This window comes from Salmo salar, chromosome ssa05, assembly GCF_905237065.1.
Source record: "Salmo salar chromosome ssa05, Ssal_v3.1, whole genome shotgun sequence".
Taxonomy (NCBI): Eukaryota; Metazoa; Chordata; class Actinopteri; order Salmoniformes; family Salmonidae; genus Salmo; species Salmo salar.
This window is the reverse complement of record NC_059446.1, coordinates 85,868,441-85,889,422: the sequence shown is the minus strand read 5'-3', so window position 1 is coordinate 85,889,422 and position 20,982 is coordinate 85,868,441. Positions and strand designations below refer to the sequence as shown.

The 20,982-nt window shown below is 47.3% G+C and overlaps 2 protein-coding genes across 2 annotated transcripts; both read right to left on the bottom strand.

Annotated features, from left to right (window-relative positions):
* Positions 1–3,377: 3,377 nt before the first annotated feature.
* LOC123743063 (ataxin-1) lies at positions 3,378–8,018 on the bottom strand (the record flags this gene model as incomplete). Its single annotated transcript, XM_045717769.1, has 4 exons — positions 3,378–6,323; positions 6,550–6,816; positions 7,079–7,837; positions 7,929–8,018. Coding segments are annotated over 4 exons (2,109 nt in total), but the record flags the coding sequence as incomplete, so codon positions are not given.
* Positions 8,019–8,020: 2 nt separating this feature from the next.
* Positions 8,021–19,940, bottom strand: LOC123743211 (ataxin-1; the record flags this gene model as incomplete). The annotated part of the gene is made up of 3 exons (XM_045719241.1): positions 19,574–19,940; positions 10,250–11,131; positions 8,021–8,233 (listed from the first exon to the last, which is right to left on the bottom strand). Coding segments are annotated over exons 2-3 (765 nt in total), but the record flags the coding sequence as incomplete, so codon positions are not given.
* Between the last annotated feature and the right edge of the window lie 1,042 nt (positions 19,941–20,982).

Genomic DNA, 20,982 nt, shown 5'->3' with positions numbered 1-20,982 from the left:
ACTCTGTCAGATTGACCATCGGGTTTTTTTAATAAAAAAATTATTTCACCTTTATTTAACCAGGTAGGCTAGTTGAGAACAAGTTCTCATTTACAACTGTGACCTGGCCAAGAATAAAGCAAAGCAGTTCGACACATACAACAACACAGAGTTACACATGGAATAAACAAACATACAGTCAATAATACAGTAAAAAACATATTTATACAGTGTGTGCAAATGAGGTAAGATAAGGGAGGTAAGGCAATAAATAGGCCATGGTGGCGAAGTAATTACAACATACCAATTAAACACTGGAGTGATTGATGTGCAGAAGATGAATGTGCAAGTAGAGATACTGGGGTGCAAAGAAGCAAAATAAATAAATTAATACAGTATGGGGATGAGGTAGTTGGATGGGCTATATTACAGATGGGCTATGTACAGGTGCAGTGATCTGTGAGCTGCTCTGACAGCTGGTGCTTAAAGCTAGGGAGGGAGATATTAGTCTCCAGCTTCAGTGATTTTTGCAGTTCGTTCCAGTCATTGGCAGCAGAGAACTGGAAGGAAAGGCGGCCAAAGCAGGAATTGGCTTTGGGGGTGACTAGTGAGATATACCTGCTGGAGCGCGTGCTACGGGTGGGTGCTGCTATGGTGACCTGTGAGCTGAGATAAGGCGAGGCTTTACCTAGCAGAGACTTGTAGATGACCTGGAGCCAGTGGGTTTGGCAATGAGTATGAAGCGAGGGCCAACCAACGAGAGCGTACAGGTCGCAATGGTGGGTAGTATATGGGGCTTTGGTAACATAACAGAGGGCACTGTGATAGACTGCATCCAATTTGTTGAGTAGAGTGTTGGAGGCTATTTTGTAAATGACATCGCCAAAGTCGAGGATCGGTAGGATGGTCAGTTTTACGAGGGTATGTTTGGCAGCATGAGTGAAGGATGCTTTGTTGCGAAATGGGAAGCCGATTCTAGATATAATTTTGGATTGGAGATGCTTAATGTGAGTCTGGAAGGAGAGTTTACAGTCTAACCAGACACCTATGTATTTGTAGTTGTCCACATATTCTAAGTCAGGACCGTCCAGAGTAGTGATGCTGGACGGGCGGGCAGGTGCGGGCAGCAATCGGTTGAAGAGCATGCATTTAGTTTTACTTGTATTTAAGAGCAGTTGGAGGCCACGGAAGGAGAGTTGCATGTGTAATACCCTTGTTTGAACCAGGTATTGAGTTTATTTGTTATAATTAATTGGTTATATATTTAAAAGATGATTGAATTGCTCCTAAACTGTAATGTTGTTAATGCATTATGCTTTTGAATAAATATTTATTTAATGTATAAGTGAATAGTTTGTTTTACTTTGAAGTGTAAGTTTTGACCAATAAGGTCGCTTGTTAAGTTGTGGCCAATGGGAGTTGACCTGATTAACGGGAGGCCTGGGGAAAAAAAGAGAGGGAAAAAGACGTTGATGAGAGGATGGACGTTTTTACCTTAGAACGGTTGGTAAAGAAATTATAAAAGAAGATGACAGAACTAGAACAAAACCCATACCTACTAGGATATGAAGGGAAATACATGTTTTATTTTATAAAAGAGTTGTTATAATTTTGTTAAAACTTAGTAAAGACTGAAGTTACCGTCTCGTCGTGGAGGTATTTGCCAGCATTGAGGTTAGCCTAGCATCATGTGACACCGGGAGATAATTGCTTGGGAAGCTTAACGAGTTCGTGTTCCCATGGGATATCGGTTACGGCTAAGGAGTACTGTCTGCATGGGTAGCTGTGCTTGCCTTGGACTTTGTGAGGAAACCTGCATGGAACTGCCATACTTCGCTGAGGGAATATCTACCAAGCAGTGAGTAACCACAACGTGAGGTGCTTCTGGATATTTTTGGGTGTCACACGCGCGCCAACGGTTTATTTAAGCAAACTTGAAATAATTTGGACACGGGTTGTGCACGACTCATTGGTGATTCTTTATTTCTTTTGATGTTGTGTCTGAAAATGTATTTGTGTTTAAAAATGTTTTAATACACATATGGAACGTTATGTATATTGCCTTGGTGGAGTCATTGATTGTTTCAATTTAATTTAATGCATGGGATGGTCTATCCTGAATCAATAACAGAAACCTATAATCATTTAATCTGAAGTTAATACCCTATTGTCATAACCCTAGATAGTTTACAATAGGAATTATTATTGGAGATGTCCTTCTCACCTAACATCCCATGCTGCTGAGATACTCTGCATAAGTTAATATTGTGAGAGTCATATTCGAGCCTGGTGAGAGGGTTACACATGGCATTGAAGCTCGTCTGGAGGTTAGTTAACACAGTGTCCAAAGAAGGGCCAGAAGTATACAGAATGGTGTCGTCTGTGTAGAGGTGGATCAGAGAATCACCAGCAGCAAGAGCAACATCATTGATGTATACAGAGAAGAGAGTCGGCCCGAGAATTGAACCCTGTGGCACCTCCGTAGAGACTGCCCGAGGTTGAGACAACAGGCCCTCTGACACACTGAACTCTATCAGAGAAGTAGTTGGTGAACCAGGCGAGGCAGTCATTTGAGAAACCAAGGCTGTTTAGTCTGCCGATAAGAATGTGGTGATTGACAGAGTCGAAAGCCGTGGCCAGGTCGATGAATACGGCTGCACAGTAATGTCTCTTATCGATGGCGATTATGGTGCACCCATGACCAGCTCTGAAACCAGATTGCATAGGTACGGTGGGCACGGTGGGATTCGAAATGGTCGGTGATCTGTTTGTTAACTTGGCTTTCGAAGACCTTAGAAAGGAAGGGTAGGATAGATATAGGTCTGTAGCAGTTTGGGTCTAGAGTGTCTCCCCCTTTGAAGAGGGGGAATACCGCGGCAGCTTTCCAATCTTTGGGAATCTCAGACGATATGAAAGAGAGGTTGAACAGGCTAGTAATAGGGGTTGCAACAATTTCGGCAGATAATTTTAGAAAGAGAGGGTCCAGATTGTCTAGCCCGGCTGATTTGTAGGGGTCCAGATTTTGCAGCTCTTTCAGAACATCAACTATCTGGATTTGGGTGAAGGAGAAATGGGGAAGGCTTGGGAGAGTTGCTGTGGGGGGTGCCGGGCAATTGACCGGGGTAGGTGTAGCCAGGTGGAAAGCATGGCCAGCCGTAGAAAAATGCTTATTGAAATTCTCAATTATAGTGGATTTATCGGTGGTAACACTGTTTTCTAGCCTCAGTGCAGTGGGCAGCTGGGAGGAGGTGCTCTTATTCTCCATGGACTTTACAGTGTCCCAGAACTTTTTTTGAGTTTGTGCTACAGGATGCAAATTTCTGTTTGAAAAAGCTAGCCTTAGCTTTCCTAACTGCCTGAGCTCAATTTCGAGTCTCATAGCAAAGGGTTTGAATACTTACGTAAATAAGGTATTACTGTTTTTTAGCGGTTAAAAATGTCTAAAAACCTGTTTTCACTTTGTCATTATGTGGTATTGTGTGTAGATTGATGAAGATTTAAAAGAAAAATCAATTTCAGAATAAGGCTGTAATGTAACAAAATGTATGAAAAGTCAAGGGGTCTGATTACTTCAGGAATGCACTACATACAGTATATGTGTAATCCTTTACTGCACACATTGTGGTTTTTCATTGAAACAAATATTCCATCCTATTTTTTGGGGGAAGATTTAGGCGTTCTGTGCCATAAGGGTACTTACTATAACACCATGGAAAAGCTGATAGTGAAAGCGTTTCCCTAAACTAGTATTTCACTGCCTCTCAAACCTGATTCTGAGGTCCATTCTTCCTCGCTGGGACTGTCCTCACAATCAGAGGGTATGATCTTAACTGCTCAATTAGGTTGCTTTGGCTCATAGAATGTCCCTGGGTCCATTGTCTGGGAATCTACATGTCTATCATTCAGCATTGTATTGCCCTTTAAAGTAGCCTAACTGCACATCGTTGCCATGAGGCAACAAAAAGAAACTACATTTCATCACATAAAACATGTCCTCAAATATATGGGGGGTGGGGGTTCTGATGACTGAGGGTAACGATGAGCAGTAGAGGGTTGTATTCTAACTAGGTAGGTAGGTACTATCAATTAATATAACTCACACATGCATAATTCACTTTATAGGTCAATATAGAGGACAAATCTCATGGTTTAGTAAATTCAAACCTTTCCAGGTCAACCATCTGCTAGCTACAGTATCCACTCACTGTGTTCTGGAGAGAGACTGGCCTCCCAGGCAGTGGGCCACTAACTGTGTTCTGGAGAGAGTCTGGCCTCCCAGGCAGTGGGCCACTCACTGTGTTCTGGAGAGAGTCTGGCCTCCCAGGCAGTGGGCCACTCACTGTGTTCTGGAGAGAGTCTGGCCTCCCAGGCAGTGGGCCACTCACTGTGTTCTGGAGAGAGTCTGGCCTCCCAGGCAGTGGGCCACTCACTGTGTTCTGGAGAGAGTCTGGCCTCCCAGGCAGTGGGCCACACACTGTGTTCTGGAGAGAGACTGGCCTCCCAGGCAGTGGGCCACTCACTGTGTTCTGGAGAGAGTCTGGCCTCCCAGGCAGTGGGCCACTAACTGTGTTCTGGAGAGAGTCTGGCCTCCCAGGCAGTGGGCCACTCACTGTGTTCTGGAGAGAGTCTGGCCTCCCAGGCAGTGGGCCACTCACTGTGTTCTGGAGAGAGTCTGGCCTCCCAGGCAGTGGGCCACTCACTGTGTTCTGGAGAGAGTCTGGCCTCCCAGGCAGTGGGCCACTCACTGTGTTCTGGAGAGAGTCTGGCCTCCCAGGCAGTGTGCCACACACTGTGTTCTGGAGAGAGACTGGCCTCCCAGGCAGTGGGCCACTCACTGTGTTCTGGAGAGAGTCTGGCCTCCCAGGCAGTGGGCCACTAACTGTGTTCTGGAGAGAGACTGGCCTCCCAGGCAGTGGGCCACTAACTGTGTTCTGGAGAGAGACTGGCCTCCCAAGCAGTGGGCCACTAACTGTGTTCACTAACTGTGGCCACTAACTGTGTTCTGGAGAGAGACTGGCCTCCCAGGCAGTGGGCCACTAACTGTATTCTGGAGAGAGTCTGGCCTCCCAGGCAGTGGGCCACTCACTGTGTTCTGGAGAGAGACTGGCCTCCCAGGCAGTGGGCCACTAACTGTGTTCTGGAGAGAGACTGGCCTCGCAGACAGTGGGTCAAACACAGAGACAACAAGGTTCCTTCCATAGAAATAGAATCATAAAACATGTATATACAAGGTAAACAAATCCTTTCCATTAATGTGGATAGATAGATTAAACCAAACAACACTAACAACGTTACAAACATATAAAACTATGTTCCCTACCTCCCGTACAGCACTCCAGCTCCTTCAACGACTAACATTTGACCTTCCCTCGATGGAGAGTTTGACCTGCTGAGTTATAAAAGAGGGTTTTGGCAGAGTCAAAGGGGGGTTCCTCGTCCGCCCGCTCTGTCTGATCTCTCTCTGGAGCAGACCACCTCCTCTTACGACCCCAGGGTTTTTCTTTGTCTACCTCACCCACTTCTGTCTTGAGGGGCGGAGGGGGCATGTGGCTATTCTGTTCTCTCTCTCGCATTTCTCCATTGTCTCTCCCTATTATCTCTACATTTTCTCTGTCTCTCATCTCTCCATTGCCTGAGACAGCCTGCAGGTTCGAGGTACTCCTGGGTCCAACTCCAGTTCCGTAGACCCCTGGTCCAGATCCGGGTCTCAGTCCAGATTCTGTCACCTGGTCCACACAGCAGGGAACGCACCTGTCCTCCTTATTCAACCTGTCTGTTTTGCCCACCTGCACCAGGAAGACACTGTTGCTGCCTGCAGCATTCAAACTGTTCCTAAAGTCCTTGTCCATACTCTGACCGTCGCTCTGACCGTCGCTCTGACCGTCGCTCTGACCGTCGCTCTGACCGTCGCTCTGACCGTCTCTCTGACCGTCGCTCTGACCGTCGCTCTGACCGTCGCTCTGACCGTCGCTCTGACCGTCGCTCTGACCGTCTCTCTGACCGTTGCTCTGACTATTTATTGGACTGTTGATTTGATCAATACTCTGACCATTACTCTGGCTATTCCCCTGACTGTTCCCCTGGCGGTTAGACCCCTGTGTGATGTCCCCAGTGTTGTGGCTGTGCCTCAGCTTGACCTCGTGACCCTGGCTGCTGTGGTTCCTCCCAGATACAGAGCCGCCGCCACCCCTCAGGCTCCTGAGGGTCAGGGAGACACACACGTCCCCAACACACAGCTTGGCACAGCTCAGCTCCAACAGCTGAGTGGTCCGGTCAGGGCAGCAGGACGACCAGCCCTGGCCGAACACAAAGAACGGGTACTCTAACAGCACCTCCACACACACCTGCAGAGGAATACAACACACAAAGGATACACAATAAACTGTTATTGGCATAAATATTGACATTAGGATGGGGTTATGGTAACATGGTCTCAGATCTGTTCTCAGATCTGTTTGTACTCTTTTCAACACCATTGCGGTATGAGTGACAAGGCGTTGGCAGGATAGTACAAACAGACTGGCACTGAGTCTCGGGGAAAGGAGACAACAACAAGCTTTGCTAGCTTACCTGTGCTTTGTGTTCCCCGACACCGAACTGTATGATGACAGCGTTGGGTGTCTGGCCTGTGTCGATGCGTTCCACAGTGCTGGAGTCAATCTTCAGCTCACTGCTGATCTCAGCACTCTGGATAAAGTCCTCCGTCTTCAGGTCCTCCACTCGCTTCAGCTCCCCATCCGCCAGCTGGATGATGGAGCCACGCATGAAGAACGGTGGGAGCGTGGTTGGAGAGGAGGAGGGAGAGGGGGAGGCCTGGACAGGGGCCGGAGCTAGGGGCTGGAGAGGAGGAGAGGGAAGAGGAGAGGGAAGAGGAGAGAGACGGGGAGGCCTGGACAGGGGCGGGAGCTAGAGCTGGAGAGGAGGAGAGGGAAGAGGAGAGAGAGGGGGAGGCCTGGACAGGGGCCGGAGCTAGGGCTGGAGAGGAGGAGAGGGAAGAGGAGAGAGAGGGGGAGGCCTGGACAGGGGCCGGAGCTAGGGCTGGAGAGGAGGAGAGGGAAAGAGGGGGAGCTAGGGCTGGAGAGGAGAGGGAAGAGGAGACAGAGGGGGAGGCCTGGACAGGGGCGGGAGCTAGGGCTGGGGCAGGGGAGGGGGACGCGGTGAGGTAGGTGTGGCGGGGGAGGGATACGGTCGCTGGAGCCAGCTGAGAGACGGTGGTGCTGGCGGTGGTGCTGGCTGTCCTGGCGGTCACCGAGCAGGCAGCCTCAAGGTCCGTAGTGGTGGTAACGTCACCGACTCCGTTAACGGGTATCAGGAGAGACTGGAGGGACTGGCCGTCCGGGATGACCAGGTGCTGCGGCAGGGTGGCGTAGCTGACGCCATGCTGGTTACCTGTCCTGGCGATGTAGCCAATGATTGGTGCCTGGGTGGTGGAGTACAGGCTGTGTACATGCTGGTCAGAGTGGTGGGTGGTCTGGATAACCGTGTGAGGGGCAGAAGAGACCTTCAGAGCCTCGGAGGAATTGAGTGAGGTGAAAGAGGAGGTTCTAGAGACAGGTTTCCCTAGACAGATACCTCCTCCCTCACTGTGTATTAGTGATGGGTGGACCTGGACCTTGTCCTGCTCAGCACCTCTGGTAGGGTGGGGGTGGGGGTGGGGCTGGGCATTTGCTACCAGCACCAGGGAGGTTTGTAGTCCTGTGGAATCCTGGGTAGTGTAGTCTGCGGGAATGAGGATGTGTCGAGCTTCATATCCATGGTGAACCTGCTGATTGTTCTGGTTAGAGTAGGAGGTTCCTTTGATGCCAGCACAGCTCTGTTTACCGAAACTCCTCTCCAGCTCTCCATTCAGCTGCACCACCTTCAAATCGAATCAATCTTTATTTGTCAAGCTCTCCTCGCAAACAGTTCAACATCTAAAAATGTATTGAATAAAAAAACAATATAAATACCTTGGTGTGTCCGCCCTCAGCTTTGTTGACCCCTAACCCATCCGCATACTGGACCAGCACCTGGGAGGGGGCGAGGGTGAGGGTGTGGGGAGGAGGCCCACCCCAGGGTGGGTGTGGAGCTGGAGAGGCTGGAGGTGGACCTGGGTAGGGGAGGGGACGCTCAGAGGGCTGCTGCTGTCCAGCTGGATGTACTGGTGGGTACTGGTGAAGTGGGTGGAGGTCGGCAGGGAGACGGTAGACCCTCCAACGGACACAGCCAGGTCAGACGGCAGCCCTATCTGGAGCTGGTTCTGATGGTCACAAACCTTAACATAACATAGTGCTTCATTAATCGCCCCAAAGGGGATATTTGTTCGCACCAAGCAATACATAAAAACATAAATAATTATATAATAATAAAAATAATAATAATAATAATTACACAATAAATACCAGAGTTGGGGAAGCTACTCTGAAAGTATAGTTTATCAAGCTAACAATTACTTCACTCTGGAAGAAGTTAAGATATACTTTCTGAAGGCTAGCTGTAGTGTAGTTTACTGAACCTTAAAGTCACCTTGAAAAAGTAGTTGACTACTTAATGATGCATTATCATATTGAAATCTGAAATGTCATAGTCTACAAATTGCAAAAACAGATCACAATTTAGTCTATTAAACACAAAAATGATCTTTTAAGTGAGAATTGGGCAGATCTGACACAAACAAATAAAATAAGGAAATTGTCTACCCATATTCTCTTTTCTTTTTTGCAAAAAAAACATTGTGTGAAGTTCCAGTAGTTAGCTACGCCGCTACGTGGCAAAACAGTCATTAACTACTGAAAACACATCAAAAAATGTAATTTAGTTCAACTACCAGCAAGATACTGCAAAATGTAGTTAACTTACTAGTTGAACTCCATGTAGTTCACTACTCCGCAACGTTGATATACGGTGCCTTCGGAAAGTATTCAGACCCCTTGACTTAAATAAAATAAAAATCTGAAATCTGAACACAATACCCCATAATGACAAAGCAAAAACAGGTTTTTATACATTTTTGTAAATGTATAAAAATAAATGTAATAAACACCTTATTTACATAAGTATTCAGACCCTTTGCCATGAAACTCAAAATTGAGCTCAGGTGCAACCTGTTTCCATTGATCATCCTTGAGATGTTTCTACAACTTTATTGGAGTCCACCTGTGGTAAATTCAATTGATTGGACATGATTTGGAAAAGCATACACCTGTCTATATAAGGTCCCACAGCTGACAGTGCATCCATGAGGTCAAAGGAATTGTCAGATCTGGGGAAGGGTACCAAAAAATGTCTGCAGCATTGAAGGTCCCCAAGGGCACAGTTGCCTCCATCATTCTTAAATGGAAGAAGTTTGGAACCACCAAGACTCTTCCTAGAGCTGGCTGCCCGCCAAACTGAGCAATCGGGGGAGAAGGGCCTAGGTCAGGGAGGTGACCAAGATCCCGATGGTCACTCTGACAGAGCGCCAGAGTTCCTCTGTGGAGATGGGAGAAGCTTCCAGAAGGATATCCATCTCTGCAGCACTCCACCAATCAGGCCTTTATGGTAGAGTGGCCAGAAGGAAGCCACTCCTCAGTGAAAGGCATATGACAGCCCGCTTGGAGTTTGCCAAAAGGCACCTAAAGGACTCAAACCATGAGAAACAAGATTCTCTGGTCTGATGAAACCAAGATTGAACTGTTTGACCTGAATGCCAAATGTCACGTCTGCCGGAGACCTGGCACCATCCCTACGGTGAAGCATGGTGGTGGCAGATGTTTTTCAGCAGCTGGGACTGGAAGACTAGTCAGGATCGAGGGAAAGATGAATGGAGCAAAGTGCAGAGAGTTCTTTGATGAAAACCTGCTCCAGATAGCTCAGGACCTCAGACCTGATCGAACATCTCTGGAGAGACCTGAAAATAGCTGTGCAGCAATGCTCCAATCCAACCTGACAGAGCTTGAGAGGCTCTGCAGAGAAGAATGGGAGAAACTCCCCAAATACAGATGTACCAAGCATGTAGCGTCATACCCAAGAAGACTTGAGGTTGTATTTGCTGCCAAAGGTGCTTCAACAAAGTAGTGAGTAAAGGGTCTGAATACTTGTGTAAATTTGATATTTCTGTTTTTTATTTTTAATAAATTTGCTAAAATTTCAACAAAACAGTTTTTGCTTTGTCATTATGGGGTATTGTGTGTAGATTGATGAGGGGAAAAAACTATTTAATACATTTTAGAATAAGACTATAACGTAACAAAATGTGGAAAAAGTCAAGGGGTCTGAATACTTTCTGAATGCATACACAATAGACACACACCTTGGTGGCCTGGGAGATGAGGGCGGCGGTGTAGCAGTGGCCATCCAGATGGTGGCGCTGTTGCCCTGTGGAGGTGGCTACACTGGTGGCAGGGGACTGGATGATCTGAGAGGAGATGTAGCCAGTGTACGGCCCCGAGCTAATGAACTGGAGGTTAGGGGCCAGCTGGGCGTACTGGATTGTCCCGCCCTGTTGGCTGAGCCCCACCCCAGTGGGGTAGACAGTGGAGAGAGAGGACAGGGGGATCGTAGACAGAGAGGTAGCAGAAGGGGAGGGGGATGAAGAGGAGGACGATGAGACATGAAACCTGGGGCTGGGAGTTTCTGTGGATCTGCAGCGTTCGCTGGCTACATTAGCCAGCCAAGCCAGGTTCTCTGTGTGTAAGGTAGTGTCTGCTGAGGCTGCAGCTGCTGCTGGTACCACCACAGGCCTCTGCTCCAGAGCCAGGATCTCAGCTGCTGCTGTTACCACCACAGGCTTCTGCTCCAGGGCTAGGATCTCACGCTTCTTTGGAGGTAGACAGCCATGCCTCCTCTCCTGGTTGGATTTCATGGTTGGTTTTAACGCTTTGTTTGTCTCTCAAGTAGGTTTTGTGAACCTACTGTTTCTCTCTCTCTTTGTCCCTATCTCTGTTTCTCTCTCAATTTCAATTCAATTTAAGGGCTTTATTGGCATGGGAAACATCTCTCTCTCTGTCAGTGTTGTCGTGGGCTCTATCAGGTCTCTTTCAGGTCTTCACTGTGTGACTGTGTGTCCTGGACTCAGTAGTCTAGAGAGGGCAGAGGGACGTCTGCCAGGCGACAGAGAGGATGGCTCCATGGACTTCATGAGGAATCATCTCTGACTAACCACCGGCCTCCACAACGTCCGCCAGCTCTAAATCTGGAGACAGAGGAAGACACACAATTGTTATGTTCTAGCATGTAGAAACAACAGAGAAGAATGATGTATGTACATTTCCAACATGCTTACTCTCTGTGCATGACACACGTCAAAGGATATATGCAATCATCACATTCCATATTTTAATATGCGCCCCTTTAGGCATGACATGTGGGTGAGTAGAGAGTGAGAAAGAGGGGTGGACATGTAACGGGCTTGGCTTGAAGCGCTGAACATCATGGCATGAGTTTAGGCTATTTCTAGCATCAGAACTTTACTTAAATACAGAATATTTTCCGGAACAAAAAATAACATTATTAACCGATTCTCTCGATTTGAAAATAACGGTTCTGTTCCGGAACACTAGAGATCTCTTTAGTTGCTGGTTCTATTTCCATTACTTGAATATTTGCTGTTTTTCACAGTTTTTGGTTCTGTTTCCTGAACCGGTTCCAACCCCTGCTTCAAAGACTGTGAGTGGAAAAAGGTAGGTGTGAAAAGCAAGCCAGACACCAGATCCAATGACATCCTGGTTGTTGTTGTTCTGTGTGTGTATTTATATCTATTTTTTTAACCCCTTTTTCTCCCCAATTTCCTGGTCCCCAATTGGCAGTTACAGTCTTGTCCCATCGCTGCAACTCCCATACGGACTCGGGAGAGGCAAAGGTTGAGAGCCGTGCATCCTCCAAAACACAACCCAACCAAGCCGCACTGCTTCTTGAGACAATGCCCACTTCGGAGGAAACACCGTACACCTGGCGACCGTGTCAGCGTGCAATGCGCCCAGCCCGCCACAGGAGTCGCTAGTGCGCGATGGGACAAGGACATCCCTGCCGGCCAAACCTTCCCCTAAACCGGACGACGCTGGGCCAATTGTGCGCCACCCCATGAGTCTCCCGGTAACGGCCGGCTGCGGCAGAGCCTGGACTCGAACCCAGAATCTCTAGTGGCACAGCTAGCGATGCAGTACCTTAGACCACTGCGCCACTCGGGAGGCCTGTGTGTGTGTGTATTTATGTGCGTGCGTACGTGTGCGTGTGTGTGTGTCCATCCATTTCACCCAAGTCACACCCCATTGAAAGGATAATTTGACAATCACATCATGATGTTCTATGAAGTCACGTTGTATTGTGTATATTACCCCCTGCCTCACGTCATCACCAGTGGCGGTTCTAGACCATTTCAACTGGGGGGGCCAAGCTGGGGCCAGTTGTACTGTTAGAGGGGCCAGTTACATTAGATGTTATTGTTGTCATATCATTTTGCATGTGGTACGATATTGTTGTGTTCCGCCTAAAGCCGTCCCTCTAGAAAATGTGTGGGTTAAATTAGTGTTCCGCGTTGCCACTGTCTAATAACGGATGTAAAAAAAAAAGAACGATAGCAAAAATTTGTTATGTAAAAAGTATTTCATACTGCACATTTAGGGGGGCCACAGGGGGTCCAAAATTGTTGTCACAGGGGCACTGGCCCCCCCTCAGAACCACTAGTGGTCATCACATCATCTACACATTCAACAATAAACATACAGGCAACTGGACTGAAGACCTCAGTGAACCTCCATGTGTGCCTGATAAAGCCTGCTAGATGTACCATTCTATATCTATAACAGAACAGCCTGATAAAGCCTGCTAGATGTACCATTCTATATCTATAACAGAACAGCCTGATAAAGCCTGCTAGATGTACCATTCTATATCTATAACAGAACAGCCTGATAAAGCCTGCTAGATGTACCATTCTATATCTATAACAGAACAGCCTGATAAAGCCTGCTAGATGTACCATTCTATATCTATAACAGAACAGCCTGATAAAGCCTGCTAGATGTACCATTCTATATCTATAACAGAACAGCCTGATAAAGCCTGCTAGATGTACCATTCTATATCTATAACAGAACAGCCTGATAAAGCCTGCTAGATGTACCATTCTATATCTATAACAGAACAGCCTGATAAAGCCTGCTAGATGTACCATTCTATATCTATAACAGAACAGCCTGATAAAGCCTGCTAGATGTACCATTCTATATCTATAACAGAACAGCCTGATAAAGCCTGCTAGATGTACCATTCTATATCTATAACAGAACAGCCTGATAAAGCCTGCTAGATGTACCATTCTATATCTATAACAGAACAGCCTGATAAAGCCTGCTAGATGTACCATTCTATATCTATAACAGAACAGCCTGATAAAGCCTGCTAGATGTACCAGAGGTAACAAATGAGAGGTGCACCTGAGAGGGAAGAGAGGAGAGAGGCAGGAAGAAAGGGAGAAAGAGAGGAGATAAACAGAGAGGCAGACAGACAGAAAGCATGATGGCAGGCAGGGAGGGAGAGATGCAGCGAAAAACATGGAGTGACAGAGAAAGAGGGAGGGGAAGAAAGAGAGAAAAACAAAGCGAGAGGGAGGGAGAGAGGAAAAACAGAAAGTGGCAGAGGATGGGAGAAAGAGAGAAGGGAGGGAGAGAGAGAGGGAGGGAGAGAGAGAGCTGCTTTTCCTGACCCACATTAAGCGGTGGCTGTAGCATCAGAGCACCATATAGCCTCCACTTCACACAGACATAGTCGATTAGCTCCACACAGACACACACGCTACGACACTGCTACAGCACAACCCCATCACCATGACAATCCCATGATAACACCACGAGGACAACACCACAACAACCCGAGCCTTGACAATGAACACTGCGGTAACACAAAAACAATCTATGAGGCATGGTTACAGGACAGTCACAACACGGAGACACCATGCCCCACTTTCCACTGGAGTAAATACAGTCATCTGTTTACAGTCCAACACTCTCACAGCACACCGGGAGACACATGGCAACACAGTGTCGGGCAACACACGCACACGCACTGCCCGACAACGCTAAAGACAACCAGTGGATCCCAGCCCCCTTGGACAACTCTCCTGCGCTCAGCTATATGGAGAGTCTCTCCTCACATGCCCCAGAGGCAGCAGACACGTCCTGAATGGGAACAAGCATTGTTCCATTCACTACAACTCAACTCAACTCACTACCAATGACTGGCTACTTTTGACCAGGATCCACAGTGCACTATACAGACGTACTATCTTAATTTGACCAGTTTTTCACAGAAGGAAAATAATTCTGCGGCAACAGAAAATCAGAATTTTTATGTGGATTATAATTAATGGACATTTTTGTAGGGGTTGATACATTGTTGAAGTTGAAATTACAAACTTTAGAAGCCTTTATTGAATACACTACAAACGTGCATTTCCTACACATTTGCGACCACAGAGTGATCAAATTAAGATAGAATACACTATATATACAAAAGTATGTGGACACGCCTTTAAATTAGTGGATTCGGCTATTTCAGCCACACCCGTTTCTGACAGGTGTATAAAATCAACCACACAGCCATGCAATCCCCATAGACAAACATTGGCAATAGAATGGCCTTACTGAGGTGCTCAGTGACTTTCAACGTGGCACCGTCATAGGATGCCACCTTTCCAACAAGTCAGTTTGTCAGCCGCACACAAGCCTAAGATAACCATGAGCAATGCCAAGCATCGGCTGGAGTGGTGTAAAGCTTGCTGCCATTGGTTTCTGGAACAGTGGAAACGCGTTCTCTGGAGTGATGAATCACACTTCACCATCTGGTAGTCCGACGGACAAATCTGGGTTTGGTGGATGCCAGGACAGCATTACCTGCTCCAATGCATAGTGCCAACTGTAAAGTTTGGTGGAGGAGAAATCATGGTCTGGGGCTGTTTTTCATGGTTCGGGCTAGGACCCGATCGCTACAACATACAATGACATTCTAGACGATTCTGTGCTTCCAACTTTGTGGCAACAATTTGGGGAAGGCCCTTTCCTGTTTCAGCATGACAATGCACCTGTGCACAAAGCGAGGTCTGTACAGAAATGGTTTGTCGTGGTCGGTGTGGAAGATCTTGACTGGCCTGCACAAAGACCTGACCTGTACCCTACCGATCACCTTTGGGATGAATTGGAAAGCCGACTGCGAGCCAGGCCTAATCGTCCAACATCAGTGCCCGACCTCACTAATGCTCTTGTGGCTGAATGGAAGCAAGTCCCTGCAGCAATGTTCCAACATCTAGTGGAAAGCCTTCCCAGAAGAGTGGAGGCTGTCATGGCAGTGAAGGGGGGGACCAACTCCATATGAATGCCCATGATTTTGGAATGAGATGTTCGAAGAGCAGGTGTCCACATAATTTTGGTCATGTAGTGTATCTGTATGATGGCATTTGGGACTCAGGCACTCACTGGCATGGATAGCAAGCAGCACAGAAACCAAGGAGGAAACCTTCTCCATTTCCCACAGTTATTATTACAACCTTGAGAACAACAAACACACGGCCATTAAGAAACACAAATGAGAGCACTTCATGTATTAAACTTTGGACACTGTGTTAACTAACCTCCAGACGAGCTTCAATGCCATACAACTCTCCTTCCGTGGCCTCCAACTGCTCTTAAACGCAGGTAAAACTAAATGCATGCTATTCAACCGATCACTGCCCACACCTGCTCGCCCGTCCAGCATCACTACTCTGGACGGTTCTGACTTAGAATACGTGGACAACTACAAATACATAGGTGTCTGGTTAGACTGTAAACTGTCCTTCCAGACTCACATTAAGCATCTCCAATCCAAAATTAAATCTAGAATCGGCTTCCTATATCGCAACAAAGCATCCTTCACTCATGCTGCCAAACACACCCTCGTAAAACTGACCATCCTACCGATCCTCGACTTCGGTGATGTCATCTATAAAATAGCCTCCAACACTCTACTCAACAAACTGGATGCAGTCTATCACAGTGCCATCCGTTTTGTCACCAAAGCCCCATACACTACCCACCATTGCGACCTGTACGCTCTCGTTGGTTGGCCCTCGCTTCATACTCGTCGCCAAACCCACTGGCTACAATCTATAAGTCTCTGCTAGGTAAAGCCCGGCCTTATCTCAGCTCACTGGTCACCTGTCACGCTTGTCGTTGGAAATGGAGGACCAAAACGCAGCAGGTATGTGTATACTCATCTTCTTTATTATAAGGAAAGAAGGCAAACCCAAAATAAACACGTATACAAAAAGAAACACACCGACAATAAACAGTCCTGTAAGGCTTGACGCTATACACGGAACAATCACCCACAAATAACAAACAAACACACCCTCATATATGGGACTCTCAATCAAAGGCAGATAGACAACACCTGCCTTCAACTGAGAGTCCCAAACCCAATTAACCAAACATAGAAACAGACATACTAGACAAAATCATAGAATACCTGAAAACCAAACAGTGCCCAAAAACCCCGGAATACTTAAACCAAATGCCCCTTCAACAAAACACACCACCCCGAACCACATAAAACGAATACCCTCTGCCACGTCCTGACCAAACTACAATACCAATTAACCTTATACTGGTCAGGACGTGACATCACCATAGCAGCACCCACTCGTAGCATGTGCCCCAGCAGGTATATCTCACTGGTCACCCCCAAAGCCAATTCCTCCTTTGGCCGCCTTTCCTTCCAGTTCTCTGCTGCCAATGACTGGAACAAACTGCAAAAATCTCTGAAGCTGGAGACTCATATCTCCCTCACTAGCTTTAAGCACCAGCTGTCAGAGCAGCTCACAGATCACTGCAGCTGTACATAGCCCATCTGTAAACAGCCCATCTATCTACCTCATCCCCATACTGTATTTATTTATTTATCTTGCTCCTTTGCACCCCAGTATCTCTACTTGCACATTCATCTTCTGCACATCTACCATTCCAGTGTTTAATTGCTATATTGTAATTACTTCGCCACCATGGCCTATTTATTGCCGTATCTTACCTCATTTGCACTCACTGTATATAGACTTTTTGTTTTCTTTTTTCTACTGTATTATTTACTGTATGTTTTGTTTATTCCATGTGTAACTCTGTGTTGTTGTATGTGTCGAATTGCTATGCTTTATCTTGGCCAGGTCGCAGTTGCAAATGAGAACTTGTTCTCAACTAGCCTACCTAGTTAAATAAAGGTGAAATAAAAAAATTCAAATAAAATTGAAAAAAACCCACAGTCCACAAATACAGGAAGCTCTTTGGGCCCTTTGGCTAGGCAGACCTGGAGAGGGACTGGTTGCATCCCGTATGGCACACTATTCCCTATATAGTGCACTTGGCCTTATGGGCCATGGTCACATTATGTACATTATTCCCAGAAATGAGCTTTGACGACCAAATAACCAAGAAATAACCAAACATTGACGATGAAACAACATGTTGCCCTGCTGTGTTTCTGTGACCTGACTCTGTTGTCACAGAGACTACACTACATATGACTCACTGAATGACTGGCTGGCTGGCCGGCTGACTGTCTGAACGACTGGCTGGCTGAATGACTGAATTAATTAATTAATGAATGACTGACTAACTGGCTGGCTGACTGAATGAATTAATGACTGGCTGGCTGACTGAATGGCTGGCTGGCTGGCTAGCTGTCTGACTGACTAACTGGCTGGCTGACTGGTTGGCTGGCTGGCTGGCTGGCTGACTGACTGACTGACTGACTGACTGACTGGCTGACCATCAGACTGATTGACTCACTGACTGACTGACTGACTAAATGAATGAATGAATGAATTAACTGACTGACTGACTGACTCACTGACTGACTGACTGACTGGCTGGCTGACTGAAGGACTGGCTGGCTGACTGACTTACTGGCTGGCTGACTGGCCGACTAACTGACTGATTGAATGATGAATAACTGACTGACTGACTAAATGAAATAATAAATTAATTAATTGACTGACTGAAGGACTGGCTGGCTGGCTGGCTGGCTGGCTGGCTGACTGACTGGCTGGCTGGCTGGCTGACTGGCCGACTAACTGACTGAATGAATGAATGAATAACTGACTGACTGACTGACTAAATGAAATAATTAATTAATTAATTGACTGACTGGCTGGCTGGCTGACTGACTTACTGAATGACTGGCTGGCTGGCTGGCCGACTAACTAACTGATTGAATGACTGACTGACTGAATTAATTAATTAATTAATGACTGGCTGGCTTGCTGGCTGACTAACTCACTGACTGAATGACTGACTGGCTGACCATCAGACTGATTGACTCACTGACTGACTGACTGACTGACTGACTGACTGACTGACTGGGTGACTAAGACTGACTGGCTGACTGAATGATTGGCTGAATGATTGGCTGACTGGCTGAATGACTGACTGATTGGCTGAATGACTGACTGGTTGACAATGACTAACTGACTGTCTACACTCTCCATCAGATATTATCTTTCCCCACAAATCTCCTATAAATGTACCAAACACAAGGTTAACCATCTGTGATATTATCTTTCCTCCACAAATCTCCTATAAATGTACCAAACACAAGGTTAACCATCTGTGATATTATCTTTCCTCCACAAATCTCCTATAAATGTACCAAACACAAGGTTAACCATCTGTGTGTGTCTATTGGGCTACTAGCTTTAATACTCCAAATAAACCCTTCCATTCCCTGACTGACTCTCCCTTTAAAAGGCGGACCAGGAGTGTGAAGGAGACTCTAATGCTGTGTTCGTAACCAAGTGGGAGGTGGGAATTTACCAGTTGGATGCATTCACATACTTTAAACAAGTTAAGAAACGCAGATTGGCTAATGGCCAACAAGCTGCGTAAACCATGAACTAAAAGTACAGCTATCATGCTTATAAACAAATTATAGTGTTCAAAAAAACATGAACAGATTGATTTCTATTTTAAAAAGTTTTGTTGTTACAGTTAAATACCCAAAATGCTGTTATGAAGGTCATTTCCTTGGTAGGTGACGTCAGAGGTCAGCATGTGGGTGAAGTGGCAGCTCAGGATGATAGATGAGTTTTGCACTAGTAATTACCAGTTGGAGGGCTGTTCAACTGGATTTTTCCCTGTCGCATGTGGTATATTCCCATTTAGTTATGAACGCAGTATTAGAGAGAGAGAGAGAGCGAGCTGTGGCTAGCTGGCTGCTTGTCTTCTTTTCACAATGACTCCAGCGTCCTGCATCGCTCATCTCCTCACTAAGCTAGATCACACAATGTCAGACTACAGACAGACAGACGCAGACAGATGGAGACAGAGAGACAGAGACAAACAGAGAGGCAGGGATTCCCTTGTAAACAAGCAAACACCTCTCTCTACAAACCTGTATGACTTGCTCTTTTGTAAATCTATTTATTGTAATGTGATCCAAAGCCAACCAGATGCAGTGTATGTTCTGTAGCCTCTAGGGGCATTACTGGATTAGGAAATGACAGTGATGATGAACGCATGAGTGGAGAGGAACAGGGTCCAAAATACTATGCCACAAATCAAGCACAAAACAAGAAGAAACACTGCCTTTGCCGAGGGAGAGGGGAAAAGCTTACCAGGCTGTACACAGCCACAGCTGGCAGAGCATTGTCAGGCTTCCTCTTGCCTGTGTAGCTTCTACACTACGTATTCCTATAGGGAAATCCTTTTTCTCTACGTCTCCTTTGTGCAGGTCTATTTTTCAGAGCCAGTCATTTTTCTGCTCCAGCCCTGTTTTCCTCCAGGCTCCAGGCAGGGTCCGTCCGGGAGAGAGGGTGAACATGTACACCCAGCCGTAAGGCTCTGTGATGAGCCAGCGATAGAGGAAGTCCCCCTGGTTGAAGAATCACATGAAGTCCTGCGTGCAAAGCTGCTCCAACGTGTGTTATGCAAGGCAGTCAGACCTCTCTCTCTGTCTCTCCCTTTCTCTCTCTCTGTCTCTCCCTTTCCCCCCTTTCTCTCTCTCCATCTCTCTCTCTCATTCGCTCTCTCTCTCTATCTCCCACGCTCCCTCCCTCCTTTTCTCCCAGTACTCCAGTAACATAGCTCCTCCCACAGCCAGCCGCATCAGATATTCATTCAAAAACACATTCTACTTGGCTGAGCGCCCAGACTACGCTCACACACAGAGGAGGGAGGAGGGAGAGAGAGGGGGAGGCAGAGAGAGAAAGGAGGGAGGAGGGAGAGAGAGGGGGAGGCAGAGAGAGAAGGGAGGAAGAGAGGGAGGAGGGAGAGAGAGGGGGAGGAGGCAGAGAGAGAAGGGAGGAAGAGAGGGAGGAGGGAGAGAGAGGGGGAGGCAGAGAGAGAATGGAGGAAGAGAGGGAGTAGGCAGAGAGAGAAGGGAGGAAGAGAGGGAGGAGGGGATAAAAGAGGGATGGGTGGAAGATAGAACGTAAGTGAATAGCTTGTACAGACAGACACACACACACACACACATAACAGACTATGCTCACACACGAAGGAGGGAGGAGGGAGAGAGAGAGGGTATCTCTCCTCCAGACCTCCCCTAGCTCTCCCCCAGACCTCTCCTATCTCTCCCCAGACCTCCCCTAGCTCTCCTCCAGACCTCCCCTAGCTCTCCCCAGACCTCCCCTAGCTCTCCCCAGACCTCCCCTAGCTCTCCCCTAGCTCTCCCCAGACCTCCCCTAGCTCTCCCCAGACCTCCCCTAGCTCTCCCCAGACCTCCCCTAGCTCTCCCCAGACCTCCCCTAGCTCTCCTCCAGACCTCCCCTAGCTCTCCCCAGACCTCCCCTAGCTCTCCCCTAGCTCTCCCCTAGCTCTCCCCTAGCTCTCCCCAGACCTCCCCTAGCTCTCCCCAGACCTCCCCTAGCTCTCCTCCAGACCTCCCCTAGCTCTCCCCAGACCTCCCCTAGCTCTCCCCTAGCTCTCCCCTAGCTCTCCCCTAGCTCTCCTCCAGACCTCCCCTAGCTCTCCCCTAGCTCTCCTCCAGACCTCCCCTATCTCTCCTCCATGTCCATGTATGGGG